The 23,783-nt window shown below is 43.3% G+C and overlaps 1 protein-coding gene across 36 annotated transcripts in view; it reads left to right on the forward strand.

The window, feature by feature from the left end:
* Positions 1 to 23,783, forward strand: part of ADGRL3 (adhesion G protein-coupled receptor L3) — an 806,525-nt gene that overhangs the window by 544,210 nt on the left and 238,532 nt on the right. For 35 of the 36 annotated variants that reach the window (XM_037896575.2, XM_037896573.2, XM_037896571.2 and 32 more), the window contains one exon: positions 14,519 to 14,599. The exons of the other annotated variant lie outside the window; for it this stretch is intronic. In XM_037896575.2, the coding sequence (XP_037752503.1) occupies positions 14,519 to 14,599 (81 nt within the window). The remainder of the gene's footprint in view (positions 1 to 14,518; positions 14,600 to 23,783) is intronic. 36 annotated transcript variants of the gene reach the window in all.

Raw genomic sequence — 23,783 nt, forward strand, 5'->3', positions numbered from 1 at the left:
CCCCCAGCTCCTACGTGTAGGGGCAGCCAGGGGTCTCCGCTCTGCACACTGCCCCCGCCCCAAGCACCGCCCCCACAGCTCCCATTGGCTGGGAACCGCAGCCAATGGGAGCAGAAGGGGCAGTGCCTGCAGACTGTGCAGTGCGCAGAGCCTCCTGGCTGCGCCTCTGCATAGGAGCTGGAGAAGGGACATGCCGCTGCTTCTGGGAGCCATTGAGGTAACGACCCCCTGGAGCCTGCACTCCTGAGCCCCCTCCCATGCCCCTGCCCCAGACTTGATCCCCCTCCTGCCCTCTGAACCCCTCGGTCTCAGCTCGGAGCACCCTCCTACACCCCAAACTCCCCAGCCGGAGCCCTCCCCCACACCCTACTCTCCCGCCCCAGCCCAGAGCCCCCTCCTGCACCCTGAACTCATTTCTGGACCCACCCCAGAGCCTTCAACCCCTCCTGCACCCCAACCCCAATTCCGTGAGCATTCATGACCCACCATACAATTTCTATTCCCAGATGTGGCCCTCGGGCCAAAAAGTTTGCCCATCCCTGTCATAGAAAGTATGTTGCTTCATTAATAGAAAATCATATGCATAGATCCTGTTATCTCAAATGGAGTTCCCCAAACACTGCAATCCAAACACACTGGCTTAGATAAAACAATAAAACGAGTTTATTAACTACCGAAAGAAAGATTTTAAGTGGTTACAGATAATGAGGCAGAAGAGTTGGAATTTTGTTACAAGAAAACAAAAGGTAAAATGCAACTAATATTTAACTTAACAGGCTAAGTGAAATCAAAGAAAAGTGTCTCTCTCAGCACATGCTTTTGCAGTCTTGCTGGCTGGATGCCTTTCAGCTGGGAACCCTCCCCCAGTTCAAAGCTTTTTTCCAGGTGTTGTTAAGGCCATGAGCCGAGAGAAAGGGAGGAATATTTGGGGGCGTTTGTTTCCATTTCTTATACTTTTCCTCCTCTTTGGGAATGATCTCCAGCTGGGGTTCAGGGGACAGAAAGTCTGTTGGTATGGGAACTTCCTTTGCCAAAATGTAAATTTCTCTCTCACACCCTTTTTCCTGCCAAAGAATGACCGCTTAACCAGGTGATAATCCATTTGATTTTGTTGACAGCTGGCTGACGAGTCAGTTGCCTTTTGTATCTGAGGAACTGGTTTGTGCCTGTTTTTCTAAACTGGGAACAGGTCTCAGTAAAGTCATATAATAGAATGTTATAATTTTATGTACAATGTTGCCACACATATTTTACCAGGACAATAATGACCAGCAGATTATGAGTTTTCAAATGATACCTCACATGGCATACTTTGTACAAAATGTATCATGGTCTTGTAAAAGGGGTGAACATAGGGATCCAGACTGTCACAACCTAACAGTAGTCATGAATGTGCACTGCTATATGGCAGCACAATAGACTAACTGGCTTGGGTTGAATAACATTGCAGAGCAGAGAGGTGATACTGTTCCCCTTCTCTATGCCTCATTACTACCACCCTTCCTCAGCAGTTAAAGGCAATAGGACTGTTCATGGAGTAAGTTACTATTCAAAATGGGTAGGTATATCAGAATCTGGCCCAATGAGTAGTGTGAGACTACACCAACAATAATGAATGCAATTCTGGACTGCAGTGTTAAATCAATAGAGGCAGTTCAAAGAAGAGCAACAGAAATGGTTAGGGGACCTCGGAAGAGTGGGTTTTTTAAAGTCAGATTACGGTGTAGCTGAGATAAGCCACAGTTAAGGGGGCATCTGTAACTGCATGGAAATATTACTGAGGGGTAAGCAGCAGAGACTGAGATTATTTATTTAGGCTGATACACAGAGGTGTAACTAGGAGAAATAGGATCTTATTAAGAAAGGAAAAGTGCAGGTGGAATATTAAGGAAATCTTCCTGACAATGAGATCTATTGTATAGTGTCCCCATGGAAGGAAGGGATAAACAGTCATTTTGGACATTTTAGCTTAGTTTGGGCAAAACACTACATGCACCAAAGGCAACAGTCTTGCATCGGCAAGAGATGGACCGGATGCCATTGAATAGTGTTGGGTTTTTTCTATCTCTAGCCCGCACTGACCCAATCTTACAGTCCTGTTTGAAGCAAAACTCGCAATGGAGCCTGACCCACAGCCCACTGGAGTCCCAGTGGACTTTTAGATCAAGACCATTCTCCTGAGAAAGGGCTGCAGGCCATGGTGCCACGATTTTCAGGTTAAGTTCAGTTTTTGAGGTTAGACAAGACAACATCTGTCAGGCACCACATGGCCTAGGACCAGCTGCTGGCCTGCATCCTAACTTCACTGCTTGGCAACCAATGAGCCTCGCTGCTTTGGAACTGACAGAGTGGCCACTGCCCCAGACTGGCTGTCAGGGCTTAGCAACCCTGTTTATAAGCCCGGCCTCTGCAGCAGATCGGTGGCTGCTCAACACTTACCACACCCGCAGCTGCTTCTACCCTTGTCCAGTCCCTGCTCCAGCCTGCTTCAGGTTCCTGTTTCCAGTCCCTGCTCCGACTCTGCTGTAGTCCCTGCTCTCCTCTAGCATCAGACTTCTGGTTTCGATCACCGGCTCTGCCTCAGGCTTACAACTCTGGGATACCCTCCCCCCTCGGCTCTGCCATTTGTCTTCTGCCCCTCTGGTATGGACTCTCAGCTTGTTTCCTGGACTCTGCCCACCCTAGACCCAATTGTAACCGGCAGGCCAGACTCTCACTTCCATCACTAGACCTGTCCATCCATGGCCCCGCCGGCTGCAAGATCTCAGAGCAAGATGAACTTAAATTATCTTTCACACTGCTGACCTTGCTCTGTGCCGTTCTCATTCACGAGTTCTCATCTCCTTCTGGGTTCAGATTGTTTCTGTTGCTCTCCAAATCCCACTCTCCCTTCATCTCCTCTGCACGTACCACTTTTTTCTTTGTTTGTTTTCCCCAGCTAAAGCGACTGGGAAGTGATATTTCCTAGCATAGCAAGCACGTCTGGGAGTGAAAGAATAATTTAATGTGTCATGTTTCCTTTAGCATGCTGGGAAAGCTCTGGAAGCAGAACTTAGAAAACATAAAGCCCTGCAGGTCAGCTCTCTGGCTCAGTTGTCTGGGGAAAGGCTGATGTAAAGAGACTGCTTTGTTCCACAAACTGCAGCATATTCCTTGGTGCTGTGACTCAGGTCAGGAGGACAAGGCTGAAATATTCCAGCTCCGCAAGATCTAGAAGGATAATTTTCATTTGAGATTTAATTGCTAAAATAATGGGGGGAAGGGTTTTCTCATAGGAGGCATTACATATTAAGTTCTTATTATAATTAAACACACACACACACACACGTATATATCTGCAGTTCTTCCCACTAAAGTCAGTGGAGACTGATTTTTGTCTCAGGAGTTTTGAAAATGGGGCCTCTCTTATTTAGGTGACATAGGCTCCAGTCCTGCCATCTGATCTGCACAGTCGGACCCACTGCACCCTCATAGGGCTCCCTGGAAGACAGTGGTGTTCTGCGTGAGTGCCAAGGTCCACCCATGCAAATCCGATGGCACGGCCAAGGCCTAAAGGTGGAATGGAAATTCAAAATAGGAATGATGCATTCTGAGAGCAAATTAGCTCATTTTATTGTGCTGTCTGTTTACACAGCCACTGCCAGATACTGGTTATATATTTCCATTTAGTTTTCAAAAATAAGAAGCGTGCATTGTGAAGGCTTAACTAATTATCTCCCTCGCTCACGTCTCTTCCTCCTTCCATGATTGTGCTTTCTTTCTCTGACCCAGCTCCTCCTTAGCACCCAGCAATGTTCCAAGCCAGCCACTTGCTCTGATAGTGACCAATATCATAGTAACTCTGTATCTGCTTGGGAGGCCATGGCTTGAAGCCAATCTTAGTTCTGTTCCCTAGATCATCAGACTGGCTTCCTAAAGAAACAAGGAGCCTCTACCATCCTGGATCCCATAACCAAGGAATCTACATGACTTCTATGAATAAAGACACCTTGTGCTTCAAATGTGATCATTTATACTCAGCGTATGACAGCACTAAATGTAATATATAGCTAAGCCAACATATTCAGTGCAGTATTGCAGCTTTGTTCCTCTCTGCCATACGCGTAATAGCCATAGATAAGAAATGTTAGCTTCCTATGCCTGTCTTAGCCTGGGAAGTTTTGGTATACCCCTGTGAGATGAACTAGAACAGACCTGTAATATTTCTTGTGAATAAGGTGGATGACTCTGTGCGTTGGTTTATGATGGGTTACCTTCGAAGGAGTTAGATGAAAAGGGGTTGCTAAGGGATCCAAGCAGGAAAGATAAAATGACAACACAGATAAGAGTCCTTGGGGAAACTGTTTATTGGGGAATACCTTCTGCCTGACTCCAGGCACATACTAAACTGTAGAGGAACCCAGGCCTAGTAAAGGGGGTGAGAGGTTGAGTGAGTGGCCCGAGGCAGCCCAGGGACTGCCAATGAGCACTGTGAGGAAGAAACAGATAGAAACTGCAGCAGCGGCAGTGAGCTTCTCACAATGTGGTGATAGAGGTGAGTGGTCAGGCTGAAATGTATGAAAGCTTGCAAGGGAAGAATAAAGATTAGGGAAAGGGAAATGCTTTACCCTTTGCTTTGCATGTTTTGTACCTGTGGGTGAATGAATAAATAGTGCTTTGTTTCGAAGAAGCTGTTTTTGAGTCTCATTAGCCACCCTCGCTGGTCACAGGTCCCCTGAGCGAAAGGGCTGACCTATCAAACCGATATGGGCCTGTTGCATTAGCACAGGGGGAGCTGCATCCCACAGATCCAGTCCCAACGTGGTTGTCCCGCATGGTTCCATTCAGAATGAGGTGCGGGAAGCCAGGCCTCGTTACCCGAGGGGTACACTAAAGACAGACTGAAAGGCATCAAAGGTGCAGTTTGTCCTGTAAGCCTGACAACGTGGTCTGTGGGTTTTCTGTACACTTGTTCCTTTGAGGCGACCATTTTCTGTAATCCCTATTCATACAAGTCCAGCATTACTAGATGTCTGGAGAGGGGCAGGGGTCTTAATGCATGCAAACATTACTACTCAGAGATCTGGTCATCAGACTATACTGGAAGAGTGCAGTAAACAGTATCCTTTTCCTTTCAGCTCTGTGTCTATCATCTACATAATGTACATGAACTCTATAGCCTCAAGGTGGCTTTAGTTGCTAATATTGTACCTTTCCAGCCATACTGGTGTACATTTTATACTTGCTGTCATTCCCCACACAAAATGCAAGAAGTAAAATGGCAAAAGAACAGAAGTATTGTACTATTAGCTCCCCTCTTTAGATAGATAATATTCTTGGATTTCCTCTAATAGGAGTCATTAAAGACTTACGGGGGGAAAATAAGCTCCAGGGGAGAAAAACTGAGAATTCATGCTAACCAAAAGAGTTAAGGGGAAGAAAGCCTGTTTTTCTGAAGAAAAAGATAAACTTGGTAACAATTACATTAATAAATGAGGAGGTGGACAAAATCAATGCAAACTCTAAACATGACTTAATTAACTGCTTTATAAAGTGTATCTGTAAAAAGAAAGCGAAAGAAAATAGGTTTGGCCAATAGGGAAGTGAAAGAAGTGTTTTAAAAATAGTCATTGATGAAAAGCCAGTCACGGAGTACTTGGAAGAATCTGAACCTAGACAGATGAACAGACCTGGATGAAATTTATCCTATGGTGCATTAGGCATATTTGTTAACAAATTTACAGCCCATTGATAATAATCCTTTTCTTGAAAAGTCATGAAGAACTGGGTGATTTCCAGATCACTGGTAAAAAAAAAAAAGAAACATGGTGCTAACTTTCAGAGAAAAACTAATGATCCTGGCAATTACCATCCCGCAAAGCAAAATTAAATCGCTGGTTAAATAACAGATCAAATATTAACATCAAAATTGGTTAATATCTAAAGAATTACAAAACCATGACCAAAGACCAACATTTGTTTATAAAGAACAAACTATGCCAGACAAACTGGATTGCTTTTAGAAGTGGAAGGATTAAATTAGAAGATGAAGCAGACACGGTAAATATAGTGCAATAGTAGATTTTAGTAAAGCATTTAATATAAAAGAAAAGGAGGACTTGTGGCACCTTAGAGACTAACAAATTTATTTGAGCATAAGCTTTCATGAGCTACAGCTCACTTCATCGCATGCAACGAACAATAAATTGGTTAGTCTCTAAAGTGCCACAAGTACTCCTTTTCTTTTTGCGGATACAGACTAACACGGCTGCTACTCTGAAACCTGGCATTTAATATAGTGTCTCAGGAAATCTTTCTCACAATTGATTCAAATTGGCTTGTCCTGGAGCATGTCACATGGATTGAAAACTAGTCACATGGGCTGAAAACAAAGCCGCAGGGACCAGTGTTAGATTCAGTGCTATTTAACTTCTTATTAATGATCTGGGAGAGGTGGCAAACAGTCTAAATTAAATTCACAAATGATGCTAAATTGGGAGGTGTTAGAAACGTCAGTGGGGAGTGAAGTAATACAAAAGAGTGGTTAGGAATATGAGCATTAAATTAAATAAAATTCCACTTTCAGAAATGCAAGCTAGCATACCTCAGAAAGTGAGACAAATACCATAGGTGACCAGTGGGAAGGTGAAATATGATGCCAAAAATAGACCTAGATACAACTGAACTAGCGTTTGCTATCTGATATAGTGTCAACAAAGTGAGGTGCAATGCTCACGTAATACATAGAGGCAACATGTAGCAGAATAAGAAATAAAATTTCTCCAGTCCAGTGGATGGAACACTGGACTTGGGCTGAAAGCCCGTGTTCAGTTTGTGGTTCTACCACAAGCTTCCTGTGTGACCTTGCCCACATTAATTAATCTGCTGTGTTATCTGAAATTGGAAATAATGCTTCCCTACCTGCCATGGGTGTTGTGAGGATAGAATCCATTAATGACTGGTGGTGCTTAGATACTACAGTAATGAGGGATAGATAAATACCTTAGCTAGATAGATGAAAATTTCATAAGGAAAACACACCTGAAATAGCTTAGTTCTGGCCATCTCTTCTCTAGAAACTAGAGGGAGTTCAGAGAAGAGTGACAGAGCAGACAGTCTTCCTGACTGACAACTGATAGATTGGGAAGCAGTCTCCAAAAGGAATTCCCACCATTTGAAATATTTAAAGGGACACTATCAACTTGAAATTTAATTTTTGTTTTCTTTGTTTAACAGTTAAAAGTAGTCTCTAATAACTACACCTGCTCCTAAATTCCCTGCCCTTTGTGTGTTTTTTCAATCACATTTTTTATGTTGCTCTCTGAAAGAGTCACACACACAAGATGGGGAGAAGTTGCCCATTCAGGGATAACAGTGAAACTGCTAGTACATGGAATGATGCCACGTGCCCAGAGTGAACGAAGGGGACAAAAATAGAGAACTGTATATTTTTATTTTTTTTGCTCCACTCTCTTTCAGCTACACTAACCATAATGTCAACCCCAAGCATTCAAAAATCATGAGCCAGGCCCTCTAAAACCAAGAGGTTGGCTTTAAGAATCATGAGCTTTTCGAAAAAAAATTTTTTTCTTTATTTGCCTCCTGTTTTGTTTTGTTTTTGTTGTTTCATCCTTAAGACTTTGTTTTCCAGCTTGTCTCTCCAACCATGCAGGCTAAAATCTTTTTTTTTTTAAATTCCTGAGTTTCCCTCATAATCACATGACTCCAGAAGCCAAGGCTTTCCAAAAGGATGCCAAATATTTCAAGCCCTGTGATAGAATCATGGGAGTTGGCTACACTAACAGTGGGAGATAAGCATCGTCACACCGTTCGTATTATTTTTTTAGGTAGATTGTGTTTAACTAGATAGATTAGATAAATTAATGTTTGTTGTATCTGCAGTTTCTGCTGGTCCCTGAAATTGTCAATACTGTTTTGTACTTTATGAACCAGCCAACGGAGCAGAGTCTGGAGGTGGCCTGTTGTGGCACTTGACAAAATGGATGTCTTTCGGCCCGTCTGATGTTTTTGTACAGTGTTGTCTCTAAAATTCACTGCACAGCCACTGAGTTTATTTTTCACGTGTCAGACCTGAAAACAAACGGCACATCCTGTATTCTGTAGCACGCGTGCACACGCACACGCTCCATTTGTGCACCTGCCCGCCTGTAATTCATCCTGGCTCTCAAGCCTTCCTCTCATTCACTCTCAGTATTCATTGACATCATAAAGTCCAATTAGGCTTAATGAGTTACATTCTCCCAGCTTCTATCAATGACCATCACTTTTACCGCTACCCTTAAACAAAAGAAGGTTGGGTGGTATGCCTCCTTCATTTTAATCTCTCCCCGTGTTCCTGTTGCTGTCAGTGGGGAGAAGCCCATCAGTGACCTTTGATCCGCAATCACTGACTTCATTTCCTGAGTAAGTGAAGCATGCAGCTGCTTTGATGCTCCCTCAGACATTGCTAATGTGGCGGAGGAGAACAATGACAAATGAGATGAAGGGGGAGGGAGAGGGAAAAAGAAACCCGAATGAAGAGATTAGATACAAAATTGGCAACTTTATCATTCGTTTCCTCTGATGATTACATTTGATTGCTGCTTACATTTTTACCTGAGAACCAGCTTCAGAAACACCAGATGGTTATAGACAGAATGGGATTTGAAGAGGGCAATGCAAGCTGTTATAATTCTAGGCATGTCCAACTTTTCATCAGCAAAAGAGACATCTTGACCTCTGGTATTCCATCAGTAGCAGAGACTTTACTTTTTGTTTTTTTTTGTTTTTTTAATGAGAAATTGGGTCATTTGTTTAAAGAGGTTCGTCTATTTTTTGAATTCTCAAAATACTTTGGAAAATGTCTGCCTTACTTCTCAAGCAGTGTTTGCCTTACACAGCCATGGTTCCCACTAGGGCTGCCAATGTCTAATCACACAAACCCAAACACCCTTCCCCTCCCCCTTTCCCGAGGCCCCACCCATGCCCCATCCCTTCTTTGAGGCCCCACCCCCCACTCACTCCATCCCCACTCCCTCCGGGGGCTCCGGGCTGAGCCTGGGGCAGGGGTTGGAGTGAGGGAAGGGGTGAGGGATGTGGGCTCCGGGGGAGCGTTTGGGTGTGGGAGGGGGCTCAGGGCTGGGGCAGGGGCAGGGGGTTGGGGTGCAGAAGGGGTTGCAGGCTCTGGGAGGGTGTTTGGGTGCGGGAGGGGGTTAGGGTGACCAGGTGTCCAGTTTTCAACCAGAACATCCAGTCAAAAAGGGACCCTGGTGGCTCTGTTCAGCACCGCCAACCAGGCCATTAAAAGTCCTGTCGGTGGTGCTTTGGGGCTAAGGCAGGCTAGTCCCCGGTCTGCAGGAGTGGGATTCCACCCCTGAACGTGAGCAGACCTTTGAGTTGGCTCTGCATGTTGTTTCCTGTCTGAGAATGGGGCATCTGCCAACCAGAAATGTGGTAGGTTGGTCTCACCTTGTCACAGCCAGGCAGACTACAATAATGGCATCTTGTCAGAGGTCTGGTGGAGCTGAGAGTGGTAGAACACACTATCTGGAGGTTAGTGTATAATTCAAGCAGCCACTAATAATATGAGTGGCCAAATTCAGCTCTGTGATCACAAGCTCAGTGTGGCGGCTGTGCTTCCCGACGACAGAGCAGTGTTCAGCTGAAGTAAACACCTGGGCCAACACAGATGGCAGGAGGACTGCTCCCCAGGAGTTTGCCAATCATTTTCCTATCAAGGTTCCTATAATTTTCCCAGCAAGAGATCTTAATTTTCAGGTGTTCCAGGTGAGGCTGGTAAGCCAAGCTATCGTTAAGTTTTACTCCCAAGTATGTGCCACCTGGATGGAATAGCAGTAGCTATCTTTGGACATGGATCAAGATGGTTTAATTGGCAAGACAATTGATTAGGTAGAAAGTAGTTGTCACACTGAGAATTAGTCTCCATTGCTGGAAGTGGTCAAAGTAGCCGTGTCATGGCTGAGGTTCTCTTCAATCCTATGGAAGATGTTTCCAGTGTCAGCAGTACTGATGTCAGCATAGCAATACTCTTTGACCTGCATTTTTAGAAGGTTGTATGTGTATAAATTGAACAAAAGGGGGCGAGAACTGACACTTATGGAAGCCCATTGTGGAGTCATAAAAGGTGACTGAATTTTTCCATGACTCACAGGATGACGTTTCAATCGCGAATCATTTCGTGGATGAACCGTACCATCAGCCTACAAGAATAACTTGCATCAACTTGGCACTCCGCCCAACATGCCACATGGTGTTGTAGGCTGTTGTCAGAGCGATGAGGACAGCACCAACTTTCTTCCCTGTCTCAGATGTGTTTTCTATCTCTTGAGTCAGACAAAGTACCTGATCTTGGGTGCACCGTCCCCTCCTGAATCCAGTCTGATCTTAAGGCAGCTGGGGATTGACTCCCTCATTAATCCAAGTCAGGATTTGGCTATCTATAGGTTTATAGGTAACACTGTTTGGAGCTGTCAATAGTTTCCATGGCTTTTGCCATGCTGCATTCCTGGGTGCCATGATTCAGAAACCGAAGAAACCAGCTTTTGGTGATTGGCTCAAAGTGAGAGACAATCTTGTGCATGTTTTCTAGACCAGGAGCATTGTTAGGCTGCAGCTGATGTATAGCCAGATCAGGATCTTGATCAGTAAAAGGAGCTATCCGGTTTATGTCCACATTCTCAACAGCCACCATTTTAACTGCATGGATGAAAACTGTCTCAACTAGGACTCTGCCACGGGCCATCAGATGGGATGCAATGGCATTTGCCGTGACTGCATGTTCCCTCTTGCCTAGACTGGAATCTCCATCCATTCTCTTAATAGTTTGCCAGGCTTTGGTGTCTGAAATATGTGAAGTTCAATTTGGAAATACACCCTCCCCCAGCCCCCATCTCTCTTGTCTGGTTTGATGTAGAAGGTGAAAAAGGTCTCTATTTTTATCAAAAACCTCCTATTCATTCTTGGTATATTTAAATTCCTCATATAGTCTGGTTGCATCACATGACCATCCATGAATTTATTGTTGATGAAGTCCTCAAGAAATAGATTTCTTTGACGTGTCCACAACTTTGTCACAAAAAGCTTGGCAGATGGCACTGACGGTGTTCTGAATATCTGATTTTGAGTCTTTACCCACAAGAGACTCCAAATGAGACTGGATCAGATCCCACCTTGATTTCAGAAATTCCACCAACATTTCTGGAGGCTATCTGTAGTTGAAATTTGCATCAGGATGAATTTGTTTAGCATCAGATTCCAGCTATTGGATCTTTTTAATGCTTTTATAATTTTTACTTCCTCTTCCAGTACTTCCTCAGGATTTGGGTCCGTTGTGATCAGGGATGGCTGATGCTGGGTTTGGGGAAACTTATCCAGCATTTTACATTCATGACAACCTGACAATGTTGTCCAGTGGTAGAAAAGGCAACATCAGAGAAAAATCTGAGTCCATTCAACTTTTGCTATGGAAAGTGGGTGGTTGCTTAGGATCATAGTCGACTATCAATGCCCACTCCTCTAGCCTTATGCCAGCCACACATCATCAAGGAATCTCCAGTAGGAATGGTGTGAATTAAAATTGCCACAGTAGACTGAAGGTCCTGAGAAAGTGATGACAGGAGTGGGCCAGATGGCAGGTGGAGGATTGTAGATGTTGATAAAAAGAGTTGGGTCCATCACTTTTATAGACTTCCGTTCAATGTCATGATTTGGACCTGATGGTGAGACTAGAGTGATGGAATGACTCCATAATGTAGGGTGCCATCCTGTGCTGGAGGGGAGACACAGCAGCAAAGTCAGGAATTGATAGTTAGGTGGCAGCATTAGAGTGTGTTTCCTGAAGCAAGATGACATGTGCTTCATGTTCTACAATCAACTAGAGAAGGATACCCCTCTTGGCCATTGAGATGCCAATGCTATTGAGGGCAGCAGCTTGAGAGCCGACCCCAGTGCTAGGATTTCTGATGCTGGCCATAAAAGGGAGCACATTGGAGGATGATTCTTTTCAGCTGTATTTGTCTTTCTCTTTTGACCCTGAGAACTTGAGCTCCAATTGCATATTTTATCTACTTTTGTTTTGCTTTTTGCTACTGATGGGGGCGGGGGTGTGCCACATGAAGGTAGTAGAGACTTGCTTGAAGTAAACACCAAATACTGCCAGGGTTACAGTACTTGCAATAAAATTGCAAAAGTTGGCCACACTGTATGAGGACTGAACTAAGAAAACGATGGCATGATTGAAGACATCAGGAGTACAAAATGACAGCTTTTTCTGACAGAGACCTCATAGATCTGAAAGGAGAAAACAGTTTAGAACAGCTGATGAATTAACTTTTAACCATATGTACACAGAGAGAGAGAGAGAGGACTGTTTTACTCATTTACAAAAAAGATTGGGTCAGATCTTCCACTGGTATAAATCAGCATGACTCTGTTTAGCTCCATGAAGCAACATCAATTCACATCAGAAGAGGATCTGGACTGGTATATGGAAGATGAAGGGAATAAAATAGATTACAAGATATTAAAATTCAGAGTGGAATCCTGGCTCGGTTTAAAGTGATGGAAGTTTTCCCCCTGACTTCAACTGGGCCAGTATATTACCCTTCAAATCTAGCATAGGATCATAGGGTGAAATCCTGGTTATAATGAAATCAATTCCCAAACTCCCATTTACTTCGATAGGGCCAGAAGGAAACATTGTGATCGTCGAGCCTGTTGTACATAACACAAGCCAAATGACTTCCCTGAAATAATTCCTGTCTCAACTAGAGCGTGTCTTGTAGAAAAATATCCACTCTTGATTTAAAAATTGCTAGTGATGGAAAAACCACAATTCTTGATAAATTGATCCAGTAATTACCCTCACCGTTAAAAAATTGGGCCTTTTTACCACTCTGAATTTGTCTCAGATTCTAGCCAGTGGATCTTTTAAAAGTTCTTATAATTTTTACTTCCTTTTCCGGTGCTTCCCTGCGGTTTGGGTCCATGACCTCTGGCACCATAAGTGAGAGCCATACCTCTAAGTCATTAAGGCTTTGATCCTGCAATGGATCTACACCAAACTAGAGGGAGACCGATGAATTAATGTCTATTGCATGACTGAACAGTTATCAGATGGTGACTTCTGTTCACTGTTGACATTGAATGGGATATGAACATGCAAATGAGAAGTGAAAGGCCTCTTAATGTGTTATCAAACATACATTTGCATGAAGCACATTTCCCATGATAAAGCACTTAAAAGCAAATGTAGAGTTTATGACTTGCCAACAGATTTTAAAGCTGAATAATATACAATTATTGCAGTGGCTAATAACGCAAATTATCTGAGTCAGTCTCAGTGCATAGCCGTAAATATATCCCATTCATGCAGGCACTCCTTTTTTCCATTTAATGTTTTACACCCCCGACGAGATGTTTTCAGTATATTGCTTACACCAGCATGGTGCACTCTCCGTATTCTTGGATGCCATTATGAAGAACCCTGAAGACTGTACCAATTCTCCACTGTCTATGAGGCTAGCTTGAAAACTGCTTGGAGCAACAACAGCAACTGTCAACAGGGAGCCATATTAATTATTTGGAATGTGCCTCATAAGAGGAATCAACTGTTTTTATTACAGCATGAATATTACTTGAAACAGGAAGGTTATTCTAGCTGTTATCATAATCTATGTATCATTAACTTTCCTTGTTTAGAAAAAGAGATTAACAACCCAGAAAATTGTTATAGTAAATAGATGAATTATAGCATGTTTTTATTATAAATAAAAGTTTCTCAATATAAGCAGTTACCTAGTGATCCTTTGGAGAAGAATGAAGTCTTTAACAACTAAAGAACTGCATTGTAAGACTGACGATTAAACAGCTTTCATTCATGTGAAAGTGACTGTAATTCTGCACACCAAACTTTACATCTACTGCAGACCAAATGTCAAACAACTATTTGTGGTGATTTACACCATACTTTCAGTAACAGCTCTGGTAGGCATGAAGTGCAAAGATTGCTATAACCTGGAACTGCTCATTTTCCATTTCGAGTCAGGTTAACAGAATGAATGTTCTTTCCCCCCCTCAAGTTTGAAATACAGAATCTGCAAACGAAACAGGATATGAGGCCCCATAAGTGAATGCAATGCAAAATTCACTATGAAACTGCAACTAGCCTTCTCTATAACGGGTCATATTGGATCCCAGGAGAAACGTGGTGATGATCAAGCATGTGGAGCCTTCACTATGAGTGGCAATGGGAGATATGGCTAAATTTAAACATACAATAATATCTGTTTGGAGGAAGCAAATTGTTTTTGATATACGTACTAAGAGGTCAAATGTCCTCCATAAGGTTAATCTTCATCATTGATTTCTATGTGCGAGAAAAATACCTGATAAAGTAGAATGTGTTTGAGCCTGCTTTTGGTCATGTTGTAAGCGTGTGGTGTGATGTGCGTGTTGAACTAAAATCTTTACAGATCTGAATGTGAAACAGTAGACACTGAAACCCTTGATTTGTCCACAGGGCAGGCACACCATGGGCAGGTTTCCTACATTGCTCCACCAATTCATCTTGATTCAGACCCGGAGAGACCGCCTTCAAAGGGTGAGTCCGTGACACAATCTGTGTCTATGTGTATGGTCAGATAGCCATAGGTATGAATGTATTTTATTTGTTTATGCAGAAGAGCCTCCATGAAGAGAGTTACGGTGTGCCATCCAGTGGCACTCACTGGGGCAAATTAATTCCATTGACTTAAATAGAGTTACACCAACCATAGATTTGGCTCATGCTCTCCATTTCTTGTGTAGATTTGAGATTACTGTGTTATCCCAGGGCCATGTAGTTCTCCCACACAGTACAATATGCATTTGTGCTGGAGAACTGTCACTCTTAATCCTCGCACAACGCTACCTCCCTCCCTGATTCCACTGCATAGCCAGTTTTGGTGGGGACTCTTTCTGCACTCTGGTGCGAGCAGAGGTGGTAAAGGAACAGGGGGATCTGATGGATCTGCAGCTACTCAAGGGTGGTGAGGCTGCACCAATGATATGGAGTGACTCCATTTCACAGCTTGATTTGCAGAATTCTCCTCCCATCTCATCAACTCCTGCAAAGTACAGTACGTTTTTGGCCTTGGCTTGGGAAAGCAGATTTGCCCCTAAAAGATGTACTCAGATGGTTTGCAGAGTTCTGAGTTTTTTCTGTGCTTGTTTGGGATCAGTCTGTATGTGTTCAGATATGAGAGCTCTAAGATACCAAGTCAACTGTATTTGGCTGCATCGTAGTAAGATCTGTAAGTTGAAACCAAAGATGGATATGGAGAAATCTCTTGCTGAGCCAGGGGAATGCATAGGAATATTTACTTTAAAAGTAGGGTGCTACATTTTGGGGTGGAGAGTAACATTTGATCAGGGAGCGAGCGGCGATGATCTATAGACGAAAGAAGAAACTAAGAAACTAATTGCCACCTAGAAAATTGTTTAGGAATCCCTTTAAATACATTTGAGTAATTAACAAAGTAACAGCCGTGTTAGTCTGTATTCGCAAAAAGAAAAGGAGTACTTGTGGGGAACAGTGGCGGGGCGGGGGAATAACATGGGGAAATAGGTTTACTTTGTGTAATGACACATCCACTCCCAGTCTTTATTCAAGCCTAAGTTTGTACATTGGCCAAACTGGACAGTCTGTACGTAAAAGAATAAATGGACACAAATCAGACGTCAAGAATTATAATATTCAAGAACCAGTCGGAGAACACTTCAGACTCTTTGGTCACTCGATTACAGACCTAAAAGTGGCAATTCTTCAACAAAAAGAGTTCAAAAACAGACTCCAACGAGAGACTGCTGAATTGGAATTAATTTGCAAACTGGATACAATTAACTTAGGCTTGAATAAAGACTGGGAGTGGATGTGTCACAAGTACTCGTTTTCTTTTTGAGTAGTTAAGAAATATATGGAGATGAATTTCCTTATAGGCAGCTTATTCCATAACTACCTACTGCAGTATAATTTGCAGCTTCCTCAGAAGTAATTTGTACTGATGAGTGCTTGAGACAAGGCATGGCACCAGGACCTCAGATCTAATACAGTATGGGAATTCCTGTCACATAACTATACAACGTGTGTAATTTCACATGCAGACGTGTGTTTCTCTGAGTGCACCATGTTTAAAATGCAACACGCAAGTGCAAGGTTGAGTACACTAACATGTGACCATGTGGGTAGGACCTGTTCCTAAATTGCATCAGCCAGTGCACTCCATTAGCACAGAGTGGCGTGCTAGATATTCAAAGGGATGGTTCAGCAGAAAGACACAAATGGCAGGCGGTTGCTGTGTCTCTACACTGACTCAGCTCGTTGATTACTATCACATCGGGACTTTCTTCTTCCCCTATCAGATTGTTCTTATTTGTTGGTGCTAAACAGTGTTTTCAATGCTTCAAAAACATGGGGGCAAATCAGTCCCTGCCCCCAAAAGCTCATACTCTAAGGCTCTGATCCTGCAACTAATGCAGCACGGGTGGACTGCTGGGCCCATGAGGTGCCCTATTGTCGTCAGTATCTATGGGAGCTCAGTAAAGTCATAGGGCAAGTTTGGATACCTTTACCCCAGCAGATTAGTATTTTACTTGTGAGTAGTCCCATCAGGGCTACTTGGTGTGAGTAAGTATATCAGAATCTGACCTGGAAAGGCTTCTTTTGCCTTACCCATCCATTGCCCCCAGTTTTTGAAGATTGAGGAAGTCTCAGCATGTGCATGGGCCCTGAAATATATCCTTGCCCCCAAAAGTTACCCCTGAACTTTGCAGCCTAAATTCAAGCATACTCTATGTGCAGTGCTGCCCCATTGAAGTCCATGAGAATTTTGCCATTCATATCAATGGGGCCAGGATTTCACCCTCGAAACGTAAGGCTTCTGCTGTCTTTCACTGTGAATGTGAGTGCATGCTTATGAAGTGCAGCAGTAAAGATCACAAACAACTGATTGAGTCTGACTATATATGTAAGCAATTTCTTCGTTTTTCCTGCTTGGAGAACGCAGGTCCATTCCCCACAGGTAGGACATGATGGTCAGTGACCTGTTCTGCATCTCTCACCAAAGCTGATCTTTCTCATGGAAGAAAGTGGACTGCTTCCAAAACAGGTGGGCTGATTATCAAAAATCCCATAAGGCTTTAAGAAAAGGAGTACTTGTGGCACCTTAGAGACTAACAAATTTATTTGAGCTTAAGCTTTCGTGAGCTACAGCTCACTTCATTGGATGCATGTAGTGGAAAATACAGTGGGGAGATTTATATACACAGAGAACATGAAACAATGGGTGTTACCATACCGACTGTAACAAGAGCGATCGGGTAAGGTGAGCTATTACCAGCAGGAGAGTGGGGTGTGTGTGTGTGTGTGTGTGAAACCTTTTGTAGTGATATTCAAGGTGTGCTATTTCCAGCAGTTGACAAGAACGTGTGAGGAACGGTGGTGGGGGGAATAACATGGGGAAATAGGTTTACTTTGTCTAATGACACATCCACTCCCAGTCTTTATTCAAGCCTAAGTTAATTGTATCCAGTTTGCAAATTAATTCCAATTCAGCAGTCTCTCGTTGGAGTCTGTTTTTGAAGTTTTTTTGTTGAAGAATTGCCACTTTTAGGTCTGTAATCGAGTGACCAAAGAGATTGAAGTGTTCTCTGACTGGTTCTTGAATGTTATAATTCTTGACGTCTGATTTGTGTCCATTTATTCTTTTATGTAGAGACTGTCCAGTTTGGCCAATGTACAAACTTAGGCTTGAATAAAGACTGGGAGTGGATGCGTCATTACACAAAGTAAACCTATTTCCCCTTGTTTATTCCTCCGCCCCGCCACTGTTCCTCACACGTTCTTGTCAACTGCTGGAAATGGCCCACCTTGATTATCACTGCAAAAGGTTTCACCTGGCCTCCCCCTCCCTCGCTCTCCTGCTGGTAATAGCTCACCTTCCCTGATCACTCTTGTTACAGTCTGTATGGTAACACCCATTGTTTCATGTTCTCTGTGTATATAAAATCTCCCCACTGTATTTTCCACTACATGCATCCGATGAAGTGAGCTGTAGCTCACGAAAGCTTATGCTCAAATAAACTTGTTAGTTTCTAAGGTGCCACAAGTCCTCCTTTTCTTTTTGCGGATACAGACTAACACGACTGCTACTCTGAAACCTGTCATATGGCTTTAAACCCCTGGTTCAGTCTCTGTCACTTCCCCATCGGAGTCTGTCTTTAGTCCAGACTGTCTTTATAGTCTCGATCTTCAGTTGTTTCTCCACTGCCCCCAAACAGTGGTTGTAACCTTTAAGATCTCTCAAAATCTTTTTGTCAACCATGTGCCCTGTTTTAACAGAGGACTCCAGCAAGGCAGATGATGTCTCAGGTTGGGCAACTGAAACACCCAGCCTCTCTCTGCTTTCTCTGATGTCAGCTGTGGTGATTCAGAACTTATATACAATAGCTGCACTTAAATCATCGCCATAGCTTGCTGCAGAAGATCAAGAGTGACTAGGTCAGCAGCAGCCAAAGATGGTGCTGTCATGGGCTTAGCCACTGATGCAACAGCCCTGGGCCTATAATAGTCCTCTGCAATTTGCTTTCAGGAGGGCATAACTCATCCCCTAGGCTAGGTCCAGAATGACACATCCACATGCTGACGAGAGTCAGATCAGCTGAGAGACTGGCAATAGCAGGAAGTGGCGCACACCCAATACGCTGCTATAATCGTGCCTCCCTGGCATGGCCTCCACTGAGCCCCAGTAAAAAGATTTTCAAGTAATACTTGCACAAAGATCCATGGTACATTATTTACTTGTGTGGCACTTCTCATAGAACTGCCCGGTAACTCTGATTGCATAGGTGATTAACGCTGGTGGGATTCAGTGGGGATGATTGCACCTCGTGTTGTGCTGTCCAGGGCAGGGGTCCAAAGGGGTCTGTGAGGCTCCTCTGTATCATTCCGTTATGGGGAGGGGGCTCAGAAACCCAGGTGATGTGCTCACTGTAGGAAGCTAGGCAGATGGGGAGTGAGGCTCTTCGCTGCTGAAGAAGAGGCTGTGGTTCTGCCCTCAGTCACCATTGTTGGGGTTCCCCCAAGACCTCTTCCACTCTGTTGCCCAAGAACTCGGTTTGGCTCCAGTCTCATGACTCAAGTTCCTTTATTTGGCAGAGAGCTAAGTTATGGTGAGTTGATCAGACTGAAGCGTAGGGGGGCGGATACAGGGTATACCACACATCCAAAGTTACACAGCAAGCCTCTTCCTTTTTATACATTTACACATCACATTGTATTTACTATACACTGCGTCACATGCTTTGGGGTTGGCTTGGACACTCAGTAGGAACCAATCCCTGTGCAGCATGCTCACCCCATGCACTGTCCATGTACGACTTACTTTTATCTAATCTTACATTCCAGGCTTATCTTATCCACTGTTATCTTGTCCATTGGCAATGGTTCACTGGGGGTCCCCCCTTCTCTTAACTAGTGCAGACATTCTGTTCCCAGCCTGCTGATCCATTGACCTCTCTCATCCTGCCTCCCAAGAAACGAGGCCTCACCCATCTCCAGTTATTCATGTCAAGCCAGGCCTACATTGCACTGCTTATGTTTTTCTTTTCTATATTAGCATACATTTCATTTGCATCATATTCCTGTCCTTCTGTGCTTTCTTTTTTTTAAGTTCACTACCCAGCAACACATTCCCAAGACCATAGTAGTTGTAATCATTTGAAACACTGTTAATGCAAGGCTCAAAGTACAAAATGGGGTGCAAGTTTACCTCCTCTGCTATAGGCCACCTGGGTGTAATCTCACACGATAAACTTGCTCTGCCTTTAAAACATCTTGTAATTTTAATTTTCTTTTATTTTAATCACATTATAAAACAAAACTGGTACAAAATATAAAATCCTTTCATCACTGCAGGAAATTTAGTTGTGGAACAGAACATAGGCCAATTACAGTAACATTTGCTGGGTCCATACCAGAAGTGGTCCTCTTCAGCAGCCACACAATATAAGCTAGCAGCATAGAATCATAGAATATCAGGGTTAGAAGGGACCTCAGGAGGTCATCTAGTCCAACCCCCTGCTCAAAACAGGACCGATCCCCAGTTAAATCATCCCAGCCAGGGCTTTGTCAAGCCTGACCTTAAAAACTTCTAAGGAAGGAGATTCCACAACATCCCTAGGTAACCCATTCCAGTGTTTCACCACCCTCCTAGTGAAAAAGTTTTTCCTAAATGTCCAACCTAAATCTCCCCCACTGCAACTTGAGACCATTACTCCTTGTTCTGTCAGCATCTTTGGCTTTGAGATGATTCCTAGAATCATAAGTTTTAAGGCCAGAAGGGACCACTGTGATCATCTAGTCTGACCTTCTGTGTAACACAGGCCAGAGACCTGCTGTAACTTACTGGTAAAAAGGGTTGGGTATTATCACTATCACTTCCCTCTCTTCTCTTCCTCTTCCTCCTGCTCCCACCACACCATGTTTCTTTGACACTGTTATTCTCTTTGGCCTCTGCTGCTTTACATCCTGCTACTGTTTTGGCTGCCTTAATTTCACCTCAATGTTACCTCAGCACTTAATTAACCACTGGGTACAGGTTGCTATTGCATTTAGAGCATTAAGAGCATGGTTGCAGTTTTAACTTTAATCACACTGCAAGTAAAGAAAGCTGGACAACAAAAATAAAATCCTTCTGATTTTGCATATGTAAGCAAAAATAAATTGTACGTTTTGAATGCAGTTGCTGCTGTGATTATAGTCAATTGCTACTTTCAGCTGGCAGATTTATTTGTAACTATCTTTTTTAATTGTTTTTATTTTATCACTGGTGACGTTTACCTATATTATTGATGTATGCAATGAAGTTTTCCAACCCTTCACTTTACTGAATAGAGTGTAAACTCCAGTAGTTTACTAGCACATTAGTGTCACCATACATTAGAAGGTAATTACCTCGAGCCACCGCTCTATATAGAAACATAGTAATGGCACTGCAAATCATTTAATAAAAATAAGGTCCTAGATCATCATTCACTTTTAAAGTTATTTCTCCTTCCACACCCCCCATTAATTAGAAAATATGGTTTTCAGTTAGTTTCATATATGAAGCACCCGTAATCGTTATTTTTACATCTACCTTTAGTAAAACAAGTGGGACTATGTTGCAGTTATTTTTATGTGATTGTTTATATTTGTTAATATGCAAATTAATTCCAGAGGTAGCTGAGGCAGTTTTCTCTATAGCTGAGACCTAGAACTGCTAGAAATAAGTGCACTGGTCTGTTGGTTCAGACGTAGTGTTCCAACAACTGTGGCTTTGTCTTATTCTTTATGCATGGTCCTGAACTTGTTAACTGTCTGGACTGAGGGCTCATGTGTAAAGATAAGGGAAACTCTGTTTACTCTTTTGAGTTTTAGTTCCTGTCCTCGAGAGATAGCTGTTAGCCTTTCATTTTTAAGAAGCCTCTTTCATTCACTCAGACAGTTCCTTTGTTCTGAGCATTACATGTTAATCACTAATTTGTGACATCAAACCCTTTCTGGATCCCCAGGTTGTGATCTCATAAACTAAGGATTATAACCTACATTACAAAAATGGTTTGATTGTTTCTGACGATAGTAAAGAAGTTCAAAGATAAGTGGGACTCTGGCGTCCTGGCTTCAAAGGAAGTTTTACAGAATTCATGTGCATAGCAATAACTGAACTGTAGCGTTTGGACTAAAATTCCGCCAGGCACTAAAATACAATGAATGAACTGAATTAAACTCACCGAATCCACATACTAAAGCTATTTATAAAGCTTTATAGAAGCAGATTTTTCTCTATACTTGGAATTATTTTAAGCATAAAATATATTCCTGGCATTAAAGCTAGACAGACAAAGGCAATAACCTACATTGCTGAGATACTGTTCTGCAAAATGTTCCTTTGGGTGAAGGCTGTGGGGGGATGGGTGGCTCAGGGGGATTGTTAAAGTTGAACTGAAATTGTGTCAAAACATATTAATACACAAGTCAAACTTACTTATGAGTCCCGGTTTTACAAAGGAATGATAGGTAAGTTGAATAGAGGGGATATTCTGTGGGCTCACCCTCTTTCTGTAAGATTTCTCCGGGCAGCCATCCAGCTTAGACCTCCAGTCAGATCCTTGGTCTCTTCTTTGAACCTTAATCTGTTTCTTTAAAAGTGGAAGACATAATGGAGCTTATAGACCTGCAGAGTATGGGAGGAGGGGCAAACCAAGGTCGAGGAGCAATGCCCCCGTTGCCCCACAGCAGATGACGACCCTAGACGTATTCACTTTTGGTCACAAGATGCTGAGAGATTCACTCCCCCTGTCACTCTCTGGTGTCTCCTCTACCCCCACTCCATATTTATTGCCCTGTGGGAGGGATGCTGGTGAGAATCCCACAGGCTTTATTGTTGGCAGCCAGATCATAACCATGTTTCCCACGTTTTTTCATTTTCCGTGATTGAGCTGCACCACAATAGCCGCCCCCTTGGCAGAGAGTGCTCTTTATTCTTTAGGCTATTCTCTTGTTTCTCTCTGAGGCCCTTCCTTTATCTTTCCTCCAGCCTCCCTTTAGTTAGTTATGGCCATAGCTTACTGACTGCCTAAGAAGGCCTCTGTATCATCGCCTACCTTGTATATGGGGAATTTCTTGGAATGGGGAGCAGTACCTTGAGAAGGACTGTTAGGGCTACCTGACTGATCCAGCTTACTCTTTTCCAGCTCTAAGCGCTTCAGCTCCATTTCCAAGTGCTTTGCCTCCGCTTCCACCTCCAAGTGCTTCATCTCTAGGAAGAAATTCCTTTCTTCCGCCGTTAGAACTTGGCCTGGATTAAGGGCATCTCTCCATCCTGGCACCTGGATCTCGGGTGGGGGAGGGCTGACCCTTCCCTTCTGGGAAGTCTGTGATCCCCCACCCCCTCCCTGGATTTCTGTCATGGAGCTGGATGTCTGGGCTTGATCTGGGTCTGTTTTCTCCCTGACGTGCTGTTTTGGGAAGACTGGTTTCTCTAGGGTTTCAGTGCCCGACCACAACCTCATGCACAGCTCTAGCCTAGCTATTTCGTTGCCATGAAGCTAGAAAAAGAAATAAACTGCTTGTTGGACTCGCTGGCTTTGCAGGCTGAACCCTTTGCATGCTTGTTCTCCCTCAGGCAGCAAAGAAAAGAAAAGAAAAGAAAAAAACCCCTCCCTGGCTTTTCAGGCTGCCAAAAGGAAAAAAATGTGTCCTTTTAAAATCCTGAGGTCTGTGTTTCTGGTTCAGAATGATCCCATCGCTCTGCCACCATGTCAAGGCTGATACCCCACTCTGGCACTTTGAGTGCAGAAGGTGGGGGCCTGCAAGGACTCTGAAAATCAATACTGGCCACTCCGGGCTTGTATTAAACTCCCAAGGTTACAGCTTTTCTCTGACCTTGGATGGGTAGATGCTGCCACCACCCAAGTGCAAAAACCCCTTTGAGAACCCAGGAAGGCGCACTTGGGAATTCCTTCCTGTGGGGTACCCTCCAGCCCTTTCACCCTCCCTCCTGGGAAGAGCTGAGAAAGAAAACAAAGGAAATCAGCTGTTGCCACCAGCTAATTAAACAATATATGCACAAACCTCTTAGGACACAAAAATCCAATCCTGTTCTTAAAAATAGGTCAATTTTATTAAAAACAAAAAGAAAGAAAATACATTTGAAACTTAGGCTTTTTGCTAGATTTAAAAAACAACAATTACAAGGATTAAGCAT

This window comes from Chelonia mydas, chromosome 4 (assembly GCF_015237465.2).
Source record: "Chelonia mydas isolate rCheMyd1 chromosome 4, rCheMyd1.pri.v2, whole genome shotgun sequence".
NCBI lineage: Eukaryota > Metazoa > Chordata > Testudines > Cheloniidae > Chelonia > Chelonia mydas.